We start from the raw sequence: 17,159 nt of genomic DNA, 5'->3' as shown, positions 1-17,159 counted from the left end.
TGATTTAATTAATGTGGGGGGGCTGGTTGACCTCTGATGACCTCTAGAAATTGTTATTAATATCTTTAAAATGATAGCAGCACAAACGAAAATCTTTGCAGCACAAACCAGCACAAACGTAGCACAAACGTTTGATACCACTTTTGTTGGATTTGGGTAATGTGGGGGGGCTGGTTGACCTTTACATTTTCATTAATATCTTTAAAACAGAAGCAGCACAAACGCTAATTTTACCTGCACAAACCAGCACAAACGTAGCACTAAAAAGTAGACCATTTTGGCCCGTTTTGGAGCAGTCTGGGGGGATGGTGACCTTTGAATGACCTATAAAATAAAGTTTAATATCTCGGAAACCGTAGCAGCACAAACGCTAATTTTACCTGCACAAATCTGCACAAACATAGCACTAAAAAAGTAGACCATTTTGGTTTGTTTTGGAGCAGTCTGGGGGGATGGTGATGTCATCAGCAAAAAATATAACTTTTAATATCTCAGATACTGTAGCAGCACAAACGCTAATTTTACCTGCACAAATCAGCACAAACGTAGCACTAAAAAAGTAGACCATTTTGGCCCGTTTTGGAGCAGTCTGGGGGGATGGTGACCTTTGAATGACCTATAAAATAAAGTTTAATATCTCGGAAACCGTAGCAGCACAAACGCTAAATTTACCTGCACAAATCTGCACAAACGTAGCACTAACCGCTCCGCCTATTTGCCTTTACGTTTCAAGTGGGTGGGGGGTCAGCTTCACTCTGCTAGCACGGTCCGGAGACACGGGCGCGCCCCCGCGCACCCAGACACACAGCCTCGGGCGCGCGCGGGCGCGCGCACACACACTGACCCGCCACCAGATGGCGTTTGAGCATAAAAAAGTAAAAACTTTTTAATGGCTTAAAAAATAAAAGAATGCTATTTAATATATAAGAAAGTATCTAAATAATCAATTAGTTGTTTTTAGGGGGAAAAAAGCAATGAGCTATGAACTAGCATATTTTTATAAATTTCATATTTTTTATGAATATCATATTTTTATGAATATCAAAAGTCAGACATGCGGCTTATTGTGATCTAGTCACCCTGTGTGCATGTCTGGTGTGGCTACTCAGCAGCCATACATTACAGGGAATGAAAAAATCTTTTCAATTTGTTATTGTTGCAATTGCATTCTCTTAATAAAACCCAGTATCTACAGTGCAGACTCTGCTACTGAAAGTTTTTGAGATACCTACAAAAAATGTCCAGTTCACCAGCAGTTTAATGCTCTAAAGATTTATTTCAGTCCTTCATGTTGGAGTCTCAGATGTTAACACATGGCAGCACTGCACTTTAAAGATGTTACGTGGACTCTGCTGACTCCATTGCTTCTTCTGGCACATTTGCAAGTGGCAGGACGTCACGAGGAAAGGTGTACTCAGTCATGTTGCAAAGTCCGGACACCACACAGCAGCTCAAGGCGCTGCGGAAAACCTCCATTTTGCACGCCTCATACCACTCATTGGTTAAAGCGTCGTAGTACTCAACTTTCGAAGTGTTGAAGAAGTCGAGGAAACCCCCGACGACAAAGAGGCGATTGTCAATTACCTCAATGCCAAAGTTGCTGCGGGGGGTCAGCATAGAGGACACGAGGTTCCACGTATTGGAATGTGGGTTGTAAGCCTCAGCGGTGCGCAGACGATTGTTTCCATCGAAGCCACCAACCTAAAAGTAAATACGTGGGTCAAATGATTGAATGTAAGTGTAACCAGCTTCACCGTACCCCTGTAAGAAAATGTACCTGCTATATGTCTTTAGCTGTTTTTGCACAGATACTCCAGAAAATGACTGAAGAATTAAGTTGCAATACTGTCCAAAGTTTCCCTTAATATGTAGCAGATACAAGGAGATTGTTTACCTTAGGTGTGATCTGACTACTGGAAATACTCTGATTGGTTTAGGGTTTTACCTGGATAAAGCGAACAGCTACCTGACATATTCTCATGCTGTTATATGGAGTTTACACATAAAAGTTGTTTAAAAAAGGCCCATTAACGTCCCAGTATTTGCATCCTCACAGGCCCACATTTGTTGGGAATGTCTAGAAAAGATCAGGGTGCAGTGGTGTGTGAAAATGACTTCTGAATTAAAAGGAGAAAGTAAAATAAAGTAGAAGCCAGCTGTTGTGGAAGTCTGTATGAGACCTTTTTTCACTCAAGCCTCAACTACAGCTATTAAAGCACTGTTGTCTATCACACCACGCTATTATCAACAAAGATGAATAGCCCTCGACAAAAAGTATTTGTGTTTTCAGTATAAATGTCTTCACAGCTCTTTTGCCTTTAGTCCAAAAAGGAACATTGAGTTCCAGTCCTTTCTTCCTATAACAGATTAAAGTAGCCCTGACAGGCCTTGGGGCCTAAAAGCCTGATCAAAGACCCTGAGGTCAGCACCAGGGTAAGGTCACTGCATTCTGCTGATAATAACTTTTCCTTTATTTGAATAGAGACTTAGTCTGAATAGAAAATAAATACTAAACGGTAGCTAGCTAAATAAAGAAAGAAGTGTGTCTCAGAAGGTGAGACTAAAATCTTTGCTTTTTACCAAAGGGTGCAGCTGCAAAACAACTAAATAAGTGGTTTTAAGGCAAATAGCAAGATAAAATTTACAGCTAAAATGCCTACCGTCCCCAGAGGATGAGTTCTAATCACTTGGCTTATTCCCTCATTTTTCTAAAGGTGTTGCAGGATGAGTTTGAAATTGTCTCTAACATATGTCCTCTATGGAACGATGAGGATGACAATGTTGGTTTTGAATAAGTATTTCTGTTGTACTGAGTGAAATGTGAAATCATGAGTGAAATCATTAAAGACACAACATTTTGGTAATGGGGAACATGAAAAGAAAAATGAGGCAGAAACATCATTAATCGGTTAAATTAATACATAGAATGAGTAAGAATGCCTTCTCTGAACCTGTGGTCAGGATAGGAATCTGATCATTGATAAATACAAAACAAAGTTAGCAAAATTCTGTGTCAGCCAAATCTGTGTTAAGCCTTGCTGATCAAAGCACATTACAGATTTGATTTGTATGTTACGTGAGTGTCAGCACTACTTTGTGGTCTTACTGCAAAGACATGATCCGCATATGCAATGACACCTATCCCGCTGCAGCGGCTGTTCATGGGACTGATCATCGTCCACTGGTTGCTCTCTGGGTTGTAATATTCAGCTGTCTGCAGACACTCGTTGCCATTGAATCCACCACAAATGTAAATCTGAAAACAAAAAAGGGACATTAAATATCTTTACATTTCTTAGATTTCAGTTGGAAACAATGTTACCTGTAAGTGAAATGTTTCCACATCATTTGTGAAGTAAGACCGATACTCAGTACCCAAGTGTCCAACTGAAAAATACAAATGTGTAATAACAAATGTGTGTGTTTTACAATTACCTGTCATAAAAACATGTTTATGCACCCAACTTTTACCTGAGTATGTGGGACTTCTTTCAGTCAGAAAGCCAGAAATGAATCAAACATAACATTCAATCAATAAGGCTAATTTTTCTGTTCAGGAATGCAGATAAATAATTGTAATCTGGGATCTTAATATAATAAAATAATGATGTGTTTTACTATTTTTTTAATATCTGTTATATTTTAGTTGACAAGTCAACTCAACTAAAGTACTGTACATAAATGCAAAGATGCACTTGTGATCAGTTAGAAACAAAATAGATATATATTAGTATATTTTTCAACTTTTTCAACTATACTTTTAAATTTGAAAACATGAACACAGAAACCAGTTGGTGACCTATCTTGCACCTCGCTTCACTGTAAAAATGTGTATTCCCTGACTGGTTGGCAAGTGGTTGCTGGAGGTTGATGGCTGTCACTACTGTGAAATTGTAACCAGGAAGGTGTTGCACCACAAGCCTCCTTGTGTTTCCTTTGGTCGTAAGCAGACTGTTGAGGTTTGCATGGAGTACTCTGACTTGTCTGCAAATACTCACAAACTATTTGCTGTAGAAATCTGTAGAGTCTTTCATACAACCACTGCCTAACCAGCTGAGGAGTACACATTTTTCCCTAGCAACTGGTTGTTACCAAAGGTTGCTGACAGGTCTCTAGGCCTGTGTGCCTGAGACCCTACTCTATTTCTCTGCTACTCTTTTACTTCACCCACCCGGTTGTTAAGTGTTGTGCAGCTGGCGTCGCTCCTCTGTTCGTGCATCGGTGCAATAAGACTCCACTGGTTGATTTCAGGTTGATAGCGCTCTGCACTGCTGAGTCGTACATGCCCGTCGAAGCCTCCCAGGGCATAGATGAACCCGTTCAACACAGTCACACTCACATAGCAGCGGCAGGAGTGCATGGGCCCCACCTTACAGGCACGAGTGGTCAGGTCAAACCTACGGACGCTGCTGAAATGCTCCACCTTGTCGAAGCCACCAATGAAGTAGACGTACCCGTTGAGGAAGGCGGCTCCATGATAAGCACGAGGAAACTCGAGGTTGTTCGTTACGTTGACCCAGCGGTTAGCCCGGCAATCGTAGGCCTCGATGCCGTTAGTTGGATTACCACCACTCCACCCCCCAATGGCCAGCAGGATGGAATGAGGCAGGCGGGGACGAACAAGATGGTGACACAAGCCAGACATGAAGGGTCTGCTTCCTAGACCATGTATGTCTAAGATGGCATTACTTATCATGGACAGGCACTCAGAATTGGCCCCCACCAGCTCACTAGACAGCACATTGTCCTTTAGGTAGTCTGACGTCATCAATCCCAGTCGGACCTACAGAGAGATGACAGAAGAGAATATGACTTGGAGAATAGAAAAAACACTGAATTTCAACTACATCAGTTTTAGTAAACTCAAGCTTCTTTAGGATAATGCTCCTAATGTTGTTTAATTTTCTTATTGATAGCAAGAGAGCGACCAAAGTCAGACACCATTAGCCTTTTCGTCAGCAGGGACAGTTTTTAGTCATAGCCCTAGCAACTATACTTAATAAATATAATTTATTCTATAGTATGTGTGTAGAGATCTCATACGGTTTTAATGCTCTTGAAGAGAATTTCTTAAATGTGGTTTGGCTACAGCTGAAAAGAGCAACATCTTGAGATATTAAAGCATCCTTACACCCAGATGGAACGACTCAATCTATGACCTAAATGCTGAAGATTTAAGTCCAAACTAAATGTAGTAATGAAAGTTTATAGACCTTGGGCAACAGAGCGGTGAGGTGTTGTTTCCGTTGTACAGGTACATGGCTAATCCACTTTGTAAGCGCTTCATACACAGTGGTCTCCAACTGCACATTGAGGTCGTCTCTATCAAGGATGTCAGCAAGTTCCTCCACAGTTAGCTGCAGGAACTCCTCCTCAAGAACAACCTGCTCAAAGTTACTGATGATGTAGTGGTAGGCCTTGGCGCGTAGTTCGGGTGATAAGCATACTTTTGTGAACTGCCAAATGCCAACGCAGTTCTCTGGGCACAGTTGCTCCCTGAGGAAGTCAGAGCAGAGTTTCACAATGTCCATTGCATTGAGTTGATCAGCTGCCATGAGAAGTTCCACTACATTTTCCTCCGTTATGGAAACTGAGCCGGTGTATGCAAAGTTAATGATGAGTTCCATCATCTCAGGAGACAAGCCAGGTATGTTGAAGACCTGTTTTTCTGGGTTGCTCCAGCGGATGAAAAGAGCCCTGAGGGTAGAGATGGAGACAGAGTAGAGAATATTAAACGGTGTGGAGGCAACAAGATAATAAACTATGTCATGCACAAGTAAGATAAATATATAAAATCTGTTGACAGGAATGGAAATGATTTCCTAATTACATGTGTTACTATGTGATTACTGTGATAGTCTTGTAATGTCTAGTCCATATTGCCATAGAGTATATAACTCCAAAACAGAGTTTGTACATGTTTAGTGCGCTTGATTGTTGGGTTTTCAATGTCTTTATTACATTGGCACCATGTTTATGAAGCTTTTGCCAAACACAATGCAGTCCCACACCACAACAGAGCCTCCACCGTGTTTTAAAGTTAACTCTAGACACTCACTGTTGTACCTCTATGACAAATATTGAAATCAACTCCATAAGGCCAGTTTGCCCTGATCTTTAGTCTAGTTATTGCATAATTTGGCATACCTCAGTCTGTTTCCTTTCCTTATGGAAGTTCCAGTGCATGTTGCTTAATTACAGTCTCTGTTTCCCTTCCACAACCATTTCTTTTCTTTTTTTTTCTTAACATTTATTTATTGGTTTTAACAGGTTTTACATGAACCATGAAACCATTTCTGATGAGGTTTCATGATAAGTAGATGGATTAAATGGTCTTGTGTCATGAATTTGCTGCATTCTTTCTTTTTTCTTAAGGACATGACTTTCAGATACTGTTCATTTGCTGTAGAACATTACTTTTTTTTAATACGTGCTACTCCTTGTTTTGCCTCTGTCAGTGTGCCCCAGGGCAGCTGTGGCTACAACGTAGCTTGCCATTGCCAGTGTGTGAATGTGTGTGTGAATAGGTGAATGACTGAATGTAGTGTAAAGCGCTTTGGGGTCCTTAGGGACTGAGTAAAGCGCTATACAAATGCAGGCCATTTACCATTTGTCTTTAAAATTGATTCTTCACACTAAGTATGCGTTATGTGTAGAAACAATAATGGTTCATCCTTTGAGTTTTAGTGTCTTTTTTATGCTTGAATGATTCATATATCAGCGTTAAATGGCTTAACAAACAAATAAACAAATGAACAAAAACAAAACCATTCCTCGGGTACAAGCACTGGACTAAAAAGGGTGAAAAATGTCCAAACGAAACCTTTACAAGTCTTCAAAAAAACACGTTGAGAACTATTGCTCAAGTGGACTTTTAAAAAATCATCTGTTTCAAAGCAAAATATAAAAAAACGAGAGGCAACTCAAAACTTTTGCTCAGCGTATAACTGTATAACAAAATTCAACATTTTTAGTATCAGGAAGTCTGGTGTGTCTTACTGTATCAAACAGTGGGGAAGATATTAATATAACTTAATAAAACACTTCAATTAGACTTCACACAATCACCAAGTGATTCACAGTGCTTTTTAAATGGCACATTTACTGAAGTGGAATCTGGAGCTCTGTGAAGGTAAAGATGAAATCTGCAAATGTTTGCATTATGTTTTGGGTGTATCTGTCAGTTGACAGTGACAAAGTCTTTCTATTTGGTAATTTATTTCAACATGTGAACAATATACAAGTACATTTAGAAAAGAAATAAGAGAGAAAAAAAATACTATACAAATTACATACAAAAAAACCATTCTGATTAATTTACATGTTGAAAGGGAGTGGGAAGAAGTATACACTTATTTAATCCCACCCCTTTGCCATAAATTATCAGTGAATATTTAGTCAGCTTCCTTACTGATATAATTTGTAATAAAAATAGTGAACAGATTTCTGATATACTATAATATCACATCATGAATTTTTTGTTTGTTTGTTTGTTTTTAAATAGAGACATTCACTTAATTTAAATATTTTCCTTTTCTTTATAGATCGAGAAGATCATATTTTTATAACTCTTTTTGAACAGTTTTATGTTTGGACATTGCTTTAATTCCATATTCAGTTTGTTCCATAGTTTCACTCCATGAACAGAAACACAAAAACCTTTTCTTGTAGTACGTACCTTCATTGTTTTGAAGTTACAAAAACCCCTTAAATTATAACTTCCTTCTTTCAAAAAAAAAAAAAAAACATACTCTGAATATTACCTGGCAGTTCATTATTTTTTGCTTTGAATAGAATTTGTGCTGTTTGGAATTTCACTATATCGTCAATTTTCAATATTTCAGACTGCAAAAATAGTGAGTTTGTATGTTCCCTATAACCTGCATTGTGGATGATTCGAATTGCTTTTTTTTGAAGAGTAAAAAGGGAATGTAATGTGGTTTTATAGTTATTGCCCCAGACCTCTGCACAATAGCTTAAGTATGGTGAAACCAGTGAACAGTAGAGAATATGAAGTGATGTTCTGTCGAATACCTGTTTTGCCTTGTTTAGTACTGCAATGCTTCGTGATACTTTGGAATGAATATATCTTACGTGAGCTCTCCAGTTAAGTTTTTCATCTATTATTACCCCCAGAAATTTATTTTCACTGACTCTTTCAATATCAACACCATTTATTTGAATCTTTGCATTTGTATTTAAACTACTATTTCCAAATAACATCAGTTTAGATTTATTCAAATTTAATGATAATTTGTTTTTATCAAGCCAGAACTTCACTTTACTTATTTCATTAGTCATATCCTCCAATAAATTCTGCAGATCATCACCAGAGCAAAAAATGTTTGTATCGTCAGCAAAGAGAACCATTTTTAATACTTTGGACACTTTACAGATGTCGTTAATGTACAAGTTGAAGAATTTTGGACCCAAAACTGACCCTTGGGGTACACCACAAGCAATGTCCATACATAAGGAGCAACCACCATTTATTTTCACAAACTGCTTTCTGTCACTTAAATAACTCCGGACCCAATCTAAAACTACCCCTCTGACACCATAACGTTCCAGTTTTCTTATTAATATATCATGATCTATAGTGTCAAATGCCTTTGTCAAGTCTATGAATAACCCAGCCACATATTGCTTTTTGTCTATGGAATTTGTGATGTATTCTATTGAATCTAATAGTGCCGATGATGTTGATCTGCTTGATCTGAATCCGTACTGACTCTCAGTGAGTAGTTTATGTTTATCTATAAATTTTTCCAGTCTGTTTTTAAACAGTTTTTCAAGAACTTTTGAGAATTGAGGTAGTAAAGAGACAGGCCTGTAGTTTGTGAAATGGTGTTTGTTTCCAGATTTGTATAGAGGTATAACTTTTGCTATTTTCATTCTGTCTGGAAATCGACCAGTTTGAAATGATAAATTACAGATGTATGTAAATGGTTTTATAATAGCCTCAATGACTCTTTTAACCACTATCATATCAATATCATTACAATCCAAAGATTTGTGATTTTTACATTTTTTGACAATTTCAAGAACTTCATTTTCATCAACGGCTGTGAGAAACATAGAATATGGATTTCTGTCAATCAGTGTATCGGGTTTTTCCTGTGCTTTCCCAGGATGAGTGATTGTTCTTGCTAAATTTGGTCCAGCAGTTACAAAGAATTCATTGAGACTATTTGCCACAACATCCATATTGTATTCTTCATGGTCATTACAAATGAAATACTTGGGATAGTTCTTTTGTCCAGTCCCACATTTTATAACACTGTTCAGGATTTCCCATAATCTTTTATTATTATTTCTATTTATATCTAATTGCTTCTTATAGTATTCCTTTTTACTAAATCTAAGTATATTAGTTAACCTATTTTTATATCTTTTGTATCTGATTTCAGCATCTTTAGTTCTCGTTCTTAAGAACTCTCAGTATAGAGCATTTTTCTTTATACATGCATTTTGCAGACCTTTTGTTATCCATGGACAGTCCATATATTTCTGTTTCCTACTATATTGCTTTATTGGACAGTTGGTATTGTACAGTAATGTAAATATTCTAAGGAATTTATTATAAGCACTATTAACGTCCTGTTCCTGATATACTTCACCCCAGTTTTCCTTCAATAAATCTTTTTTAAATGCATTCATTCTTTCTTCTGTTCTTACTCATCTGTACTCTTTTTTACTGTCCATTTTATTGATCTTGTAATTCCTATCATAGATTGTAAAAATTGGAAGATGGTCACTTATGTCGTTAATCAGGAGTCCACTTACAGTCTTATTTTCAATGTCATTTGCAAAAATGTTGTCTATGAGAGTTGCACAATGTGATGTAATCCTGGTAGGTCTAGTAATTTTAGGGAATAGGTTCATACAGTGCATTGTGTTTATAAATTCCTCAGTGGTTTTATGTTTATTTGGGTTTAGCAAATCAATATTGAAGTCTCCACAAATGAAAACTTTTTTGCGAGCTATTTCAATAAATGTTTCTTCTATCCAGTCTTTAAATGTCTCAATACTACTACCTGGAGCTCTGTATATACAGCTAATGATTACATTTTTACTTTTTTCTTTACAAATTTCAACTGTAATACATTCTAGTACATTATCAATCACCATCGTCATCTTTTCCACCACATTAAATTTCAAGGATTTGTCCACATACAAGGCCACTCCTCCTCCTCCTTTGTTTCGCCTAGTTATAAATGTGAATTCATAACCCTCCAGTTCAAAGTCTGTTCCTTTTTCCATATTGATCCAAGTTTCTGATAAGGCAATGACACTAAATGGATGTGAAAACTGGTTAAGATATTCTTTGATATGACTAAAATTAGCATAGAGACTTCTACAGTTAAAGTGGATAATTGATAATTTATTCTCAGTTTTAATCCTCTGATTGTAGTCTTTATTTGTATAGTAGCAGCAATTGTTATTGTTAGATGAGAAAAAGTTGTTGTCTGGATCTATTTCATATTCCAAGTCATGTGTATTGTGATCCATATAGTTAAATGTTTTCAGTTCCAATTGATCATATTCTGCAACTGTCTGACTGATGCAGCTGATTCTTCCAGATGTATCTGAGTTCTTCCTTCCAGTGTGTGTCATAAGTGAGTGTGTGGTTGTCTGTTACCTTGTTTGCCGTCCAGATCGTGTTGCTCACTGATATTTTTCGAGATCCGCCATATTTTTAATGGTCAGAACTTTGGCTTCCTCTGGTGATCCGTTTAGTTTAATGAATATTTTGCAGTTCGTCGTCCAAGTGCCTTGGATTTTTCCCAGCTTCTTAAGGTGTCGCGCTTTTTTGGCTATTTCAGCGTTGTGTTTGGTTAGATGTTCATTGATAAAGACATTAGATCCTTTTAATTTTCTTCCTTGTTTCAGCAGCGTAATCTTGTGCTTTCGATTTACAAACCTTAATATAATAGCCGGTATGTTGCCGTTCCTCCTGGGAAGAGGGTGGCATGCTTCGACAGAGTTACAGTCCAGGGCAATCCCTTTGGACCGCAGGAAAGCAGCCACCTGTTGTTCCGTGGAGCTAATGTCAAGCTCTCCAGGTTCCTCATTGCTGTCAGCGGTCACCGCCTGAGCGTATGACCGGGGTTTAATATGGAGCCCAGTGATGATGACGTCGTTTATCCTGGAGTATTGTTCCAGGTCAGCGACCTTACTTTCCAGGTATGCAATCTTTTTATCTTTTTCGGCATTTTGGATGCGGAGGAGCTTTACCTCCTCCACAATTTCAATGATATTTTTCTGCTGCAACCTGATAGTAGAAATTTCCTCCATTATGAAGTCAAGGGACTTTTTAATGTCCTCGACTTCCTCAGCTGTCGGTGTCCTCTTCGGCCCCATTTTATCTGGTTACCCTGGTAGCAGCTCAGCTGATTCCTCAGTCAGCCGTTAGCCTGGTAACGTGTTGGCTAGCCTGCAATTACCTCGTTAACTCCGTTAGTCCAGTCCAATATCCTGTATCAAAGTCGTAATCCAGACAGGGTTGTACCAAAAGTTCCAACAATTTGAGTAGTCTTTGCTCCAGAAATTGATGGCCAAATTTCAAAAATCCACAGGACACGATCAAAACACAACTTTCAAACAAATGGCAAACAGGAAGTTAAAACAAAAGTTTTATGATTCAACCCGTTCCTTTTTGTTGGCACTGTTTCACAGACTAAGTACATGAATTACATTTTTCACAGGTATAAACCAGTCAACTGTCCTTCACATTATCAGGTAAGCAACTCACCTGAAGTACGGCGTACAGTTACACAGGATGACCCTGTGGACCGGAAATTCAACATCCTCCACTTTGATGATTGCATCACAAAATTGTCCCTCCGAACGGAGTTCATTATACACTGAGCTCGACTTGTATGGCGGCTGGCCTTCTTCACTCATCTTGAGTTTTGTGACTGTTTTTCTTAGTTTTTTGTCTGAAGTTTGTCTTGAAGTGTTCAGATCACAAAATCAAACCTAACTGTGGAATTTGGGGAATGGAGCCTATGACATCATCATGACTTGGCAACAGTTGCCCCATAGAATTGTTTTGAAATGTATATTTACATTTTTTAATGAACCTTTTCATTGCATAAAAGCTTTGTTTTGATTTGATTTGGATTTAAGAAATTGCATATGAGCCTCACAGATAGCATACAGCATTCTGTATGTTTGCCTCACAGAGTTCAAATAGTAAAATAAGCACTTCAAAACACTCTTACGAATGGACTACAATATCATATTTAGCTCATATTCAACGTTAATAGGACGTTTTTTTTTCAGATTTTTCTGCATTTTATTGTTTCGTGTGTTGGCTCTATTATTACTGAGGTTCCAGTTGTTGGGGACGTGCTGTACTGGACTCCGTTATGTTGAAATAACAGTTCCCAACAAAAATGCAATCCAGTTTATCTCCCCAGGAAACTACAAACACACAAATAAACATTTGTAACCATCAGTTTTTACCCACGTTTTAATACACAATGCTGTAACATGAACAGAGTCAAAGTATTGTGGATTAGTGATGGTCCTGTTTTTATGCATGCTAGGTCATTGGCACAATTCTTTGTGGACACTACATTATATCCCCTGTACTTTCCTTACTACACAAGCCAAAATATTTGTTATTAAACATATGAGTCTAAAAATACATGACAGTGCCAAACACAGATATTACAAAGTGTGATTTATGGTTAAGCTGTTTTCTTGGGTTGTATAAGACTTTTATCTAGTTGGAAAAATGGGCTCCTGCACTTTACTGATGTACAATAGTAGTAAGAAAGAAAGAAACAAACAAACAAACAAAACACAGGTTTGTGATCTAAATAGATTTTTATAGAGCCACAATATATGATATACGCACTGCATGTATAGTGCAAGACTGTTAATGATGGTGCATGACAGTGTTACCACAGACAGGTGCAAGCAGTCACCTGTCTGAGCACAGACTGCACGGACGTCCAACTCTGTTGCTGAGCAATTGCTCAAAGATATAATATATACGACTAAAAGCAGGTTGTATATGACAAGCCTGGTTTGATGCAGATGTAGAGGATTGTATGAAAACATCGTCCTAAAATAAAAAATATATATAATGGAATGAGTTTGATTTAGAGTGTTTATAAAATGAAGGGGAGGAGCAGGAACAATCCCGGGACAGGTTTGTCTGCTTGCAATAAGAAAAATGTAAGAAATGTTTACAGTAAATTCATAAATCAATCAATTCAGCATCAGAATAAAGATTACACCACCATGGATGGAGGATGTTCCTATGAACAGCTTTGCACATCACTGTCTACACATTGGTTTACCTCCATAAGGTGTTGTGTTACTGGTGTTACTTCATACTTCATGATGTGCAGGTTGGGGGATCAGATGTCCCTCTGTAAGGGGGACTGCACAGCATTTTTATGCTTTCCCCCCTCTCCCACATCTTGAACCAATGTCCCACATTTTACAGGCTCTGCAGGACATCCACCTTTCTAAACACTGGATAGAGTTATTTTTCAGTTTCACATAAGAGAAAAAATGGTGTGAAGCGACACAGTATATTTGTGTGATATTTGGCTAAAGATTCATAAATTGTCAGCTAGTGCTCCAAAAAGACCTATGGATACATCCTTACTCAAACCTATAGACTGTTACCAGACAGAACCGCAGCTGAAATAACAAGGGGGAGTGAAAACTTCCCTTTATTCTTATTGTGTTTACCTAGCAAGAGTTGAAAAGTCCGACATGCGGCTTATTGTGATCTAGTCACCCTGTGTGCATGTCTGGTGTGGCTACTCAGCAGCCATACATTACAGGGAATGAAAAAATCTTTTCAATTTGTTATTGTTGCAATTGCATTCTCTTAATAAAACCCAGTATCTACAGTGCAGACTCTGCTACTGAAAGTTTTTGAGATACCTACAAAAAATGTCCAGTTCACCAGCAGTTTAATGCTCTAAAGATTTATTTCAGTCCTTCATGTTGGAGTCTCAGATGTTAACACATGGCAGCACTGCACTTTAAAGATGTTACGTGGACTCTGCTGACTCCATTGCTTCTTCTGGCACATTTGCAAGTGGCAGGACGTCACGAAGAAATTGTCGGGTCTGCTTATGAACCTCTGCGCACAGCGTCTACAAATCGGGGCTGTAAGAAGTCACATCATCTTTACACAAAACTGCAAGCTGTCATCTGTGAGGCGCGAGCGGTGTTTGTTTTTACCATAGTTCATGGTAGAGAATGGCTGCTCTGCTGAGTTTTGCTCTCTGTAGCCGTTTGAATGGCAAACTATACTGATTAGCGGCAGCATAGGCACACTTAAAATTTCTTCTGAAATTTTCGCTTTCTAGTAGGGCTGCCACGATTAGTCGACTAGTCACGATTACGTCGACTATCAGAATCGTCGACGACTGATTTAATAGTCGACGCGTCGTTTGAAGCTTTGTAAGATCACAAAGGACGCAGGAATAAGTAGTAGAATTTAAGAGTGTAATAACGGACTGAAACAGAAGATGGCAGCACTGCATGTACAAGGATGCCAGCTGCCGTTAAACCCCGAAGAAGAAGAAGTAGCTCTGTCCCAGAATTCATAGCGCTGCCCAGCTCAGTTTCCAACAATGGCGGCAGCTAGTTAGTTTTAATATTACTCTTATTATTCTTTCTGGGTCACAAAATAAACGTTTAACATATTTTCAGGCGAGAATGTAACTGTGTAAACCTCAAATATCTGCTCAGTTTATCAAGACACCACATATTTTCAAAAGTGCGCCGACGTTTTCAGAGACATCTGTTACCCACCAGCTTGATAGCTAGCTGGGGTAAGGTTCACTAGATCCGTGTAGAACAGCGAACACCCGGCACATCGTTTTCAAACCCCCGCGGTCTTTTGCTACTCAGGTTAAACATGATATATAAGTCACTTAGATAACCTAAAAAATGTTATTGTTTGGCTTTTTTCAGTGTTTTATTTGATCCGGAGTAATTCGGTTTGGCTGAGATTAAAGTTATAGATTTTACATATCTGAATAAACGTCAAACAGAAAACTGATTAAACAGAAGTTTGAGATGGTCGAGAATTTACTCCAATGTCCTGTTAAATTTTAGGGAGCAAAGAGCAGACGACTTAATTTATTAAACCACTGAGACAATTTTCAAATTTATTAAAAGTCTAATCTATCATCTTGTCTTTATTTTTAGTTAGCACATACTTTAAACACTTCAAGCAGTAAACTAATTATAGTTATATAAGAGCAGATGAATGCTGGTGCAATAAGCTGTACGTTTTACGTCCAATGGATGATGATCTGATTAGTCGACTAATCGCAAAAATAATTGATGACTAGTCGACTATGAAAATAATCGTTTGTGGCAGCCCTACTACAGACAATAATCAAGTTTACATGAAAAACTATATTTTTCTATCTCCAAAGTTGATTCTGTTCATCTGGACGTAGCGTTTTGTGGGAGAAACGTTTCGTCACTCATCCAAGTGACTTCTTCAGTCTCAGCTGACTGCAGGGTTCTCCAAATCTTATAAACAGTACATTTGTATAATGACTGAAACCAGCCCCCTGAAGGAACAATGGGCTGGGAGGTCAGTTCCTTAATCATAATTACGAAAATTCTCATGACCGTTGATCAACAACCACTGACCAAAACCCATTGATCAAAGACCACAGATCAATGGCCATGAGTACCATTCACAGAGAGTTGGGGAATGGCTGAAATCACAGCATTGTAAGATGGCGAAAGATGTACCCTTAGGCCCCCTCCTCGATTCAGAGATGGTCTTTCCCTTTTCACGTAAATGGCCTCCTTGACTCCGCGCTCAAACCAGCGTTCCTCTCTGTCCAGGATGTGTACATCCTCATCATTGAAAGAGTGTCCACTGGCCTGTAGGTGTAAATAGACCGCAGAGTCCTGGCGAGACGAGGTAGCTCTTCTGTGTTGTGCCGTCCGCTCCGCCAGAGGTTGTTTGGTTTCCCCGATGTATAAATCCTGGCAATCCTCCTGGCACTTAACAGCGTACACTATTTTACTCTGTTTGTGTCGGGGGACCCGATCCTTGGGGTGGACCAATTTTTGGCGCAGCGTGTTTTGGGGTTTAAAAGCCACAGAGACCTGGGCCCTATTTCAGGAAACCGGTTTAGAAAACTCAGAGTGAAAAACGATACTCAGGGTTGAGTAACCCCGAACTGTCCAACTCGGAATATTCGGTTTCAGAAAGGCTGATAACAATTAGTTCAATCAACGCGGAGTTGCTTTAACCCCAAGTTAAGCGCGTGCACGAGAATACGTAAAGCCCTGATTAGTGGAGCACAGATTAAGCGAGTCACCATGGAGACGGAGGGAAAGAAGGCGCGGTCAATGTATCTTACAGTGCTTGAGGCCGAAATTCTGATGGCAGCATATGCCGATAACATGCAAATTTTGCGGGAAAAAAGTATTACAGCCTCAGCTGTAAAAGAAAGGGAGCATGCATGGCAAAACATAGCCGACAGAGTCAATGCGTGAGTGTTAATTTAAACATTGATGTGACCCAACAGGCCCCAAACGTTCCTGGCAGCAAGTAAAAATGAAATATAAAAATATAGTCCAAACAGGTAAGGTGTAATTGTATTATGAGCCATAGTGCTTGGTCTGTTTGTCCGATGTAAATCAATTGCAGTTAGAGGCTACATTAATTTTCTTTCTGTAAGCACTTATTGAAATTATCTGAGCACATTACAAGTACATATTTGCTTACTCTGTATGCTCAAATGTGACCTGTTATAGCCAACAGAAAAAAAGCGGAGGCCCGAAAAACAGGTGGGGGTTAGCTTCACAGAGTGTGTCGTCATAGTGACTCACTCAGGATTAATCTAAACTCGCTTTGTGAAACCGAAAAGCCAGAGTTTTCGTTAAATCAGGGTATACTTACTCAGAGTTTGCACTAAACCGGCTTCCTGAAATAGGGCCCAGACCTCCAAAGATCTGGCTGACAAAGTCTACTTTCTGCCGATTACAGCAGAGTACGTCACTCAGGTATGGATTCACTCTGTTGCAACTCTGTGACTGATGAAAGAAGAGAAACTGTGGACACAGTGAAATTTGTAGGTCAACTGTTTTTTGTTTGTTTGTTTTTTCGGATCAGTCAGTATTGACCCCAGATTGTGTTTGTCTAA

The 17,159-nt window shown here is 38.7% G+C and overlaps 1 protein-coding gene across 3 annotated transcripts; it reads right to left on the bottom strand.

Annotated features, from left to right (window-relative positions):
- Positions 1 to 1,256: 1,256 nt before the first annotated feature.
- LOC146689194 (kelch-like protein 10) lies at positions 1,257 to 12,018 on the bottom strand. 3 transcript variants are annotated; one of them, XM_085436279.1, is made up of 6 exons: positions 10,925 to 11,575; positions 10,643 to 10,817; positions 5,214 to 5,697; positions 4,172 to 4,783; positions 3,107 to 3,256; positions 1,257 to 1,701 (listed from the first exon to the last, which is right to left on the bottom strand). In XM_085436279.1, the coding sequence occupies exons 3-6, from the start codon at positions 5,628 to 5,630 to the stop codon at positions 1,339 to 1,341; spliced, it is 1,542 nt and encodes a 513-aa protein (XP_085292405.1). In that variant the 5' UTR covers positions 5,631 to 5,697; positions 10,643 to 10,817; positions 10,925 to 11,575; the 3' UTR covers positions 1,257 to 1,338. The 3 variants fall into 3 exon arrangements, with proteins under 3 accessions (XP_085292405.1, XP_085292403.1, XP_085292404.1); XM_085436277.1 differs by lacking the exons at positions 10,643 to 10,817; positions 10,925 to 11,575 and adding an exon at positions 11,756 to 12,018; XM_085436278.1 differs by having other exon boundaries at positions 10,643 to 11,575.
- Between the last annotated feature and the right edge of the window lie 5,141 nt (positions 12,019 to 17,159).

This window comes from Copadichromis virginalis, linkage group LG17 (assembly GCF_057382275.1).
Source record: "Copadichromis virginalis isolate Kocher_CV1m ecotype Utaka linkage group LG17, C_Virginalis_male_GT1.1, whole genome shotgun sequence".
Taxonomy (NCBI): domain Eukaryota; kingdom Metazoa; phylum Chordata; class Actinopteri; order Cichliformes; family Cichlidae; genus Copadichromis; species Copadichromis virginalis.
Note: the sequence above shows the minus strand (reverse complement) of the source record. Positions and strands in the feature narration are given on the sequence as shown.

Excerpts from the sequence above, each read along its gene's own strand:
- LOC146689194 (XM_085436277.1), bottom strand. The coding sequence starts at position 11,907 with ATGAGTGAAGAAGGCCAGCCGCCATACAAGTCGAGCTCAGTGTATAAT. Across the intron at positions 5,698-11,755 it reads AACTGTACGCCGTACTTCAG|GGCTCTTTTCATCCGCTGGA; the intron begins GTGAGTTGCTTA and ends CTCTACCCTCAG. Across the intron at positions 1,702-3,106 it reads ATGCGGATCATGTCTTTGCA|GTTGGTGGCTTCGATGGAAA; the intron begins GTAAGACCACAA and ends ATTTACTTTTAG.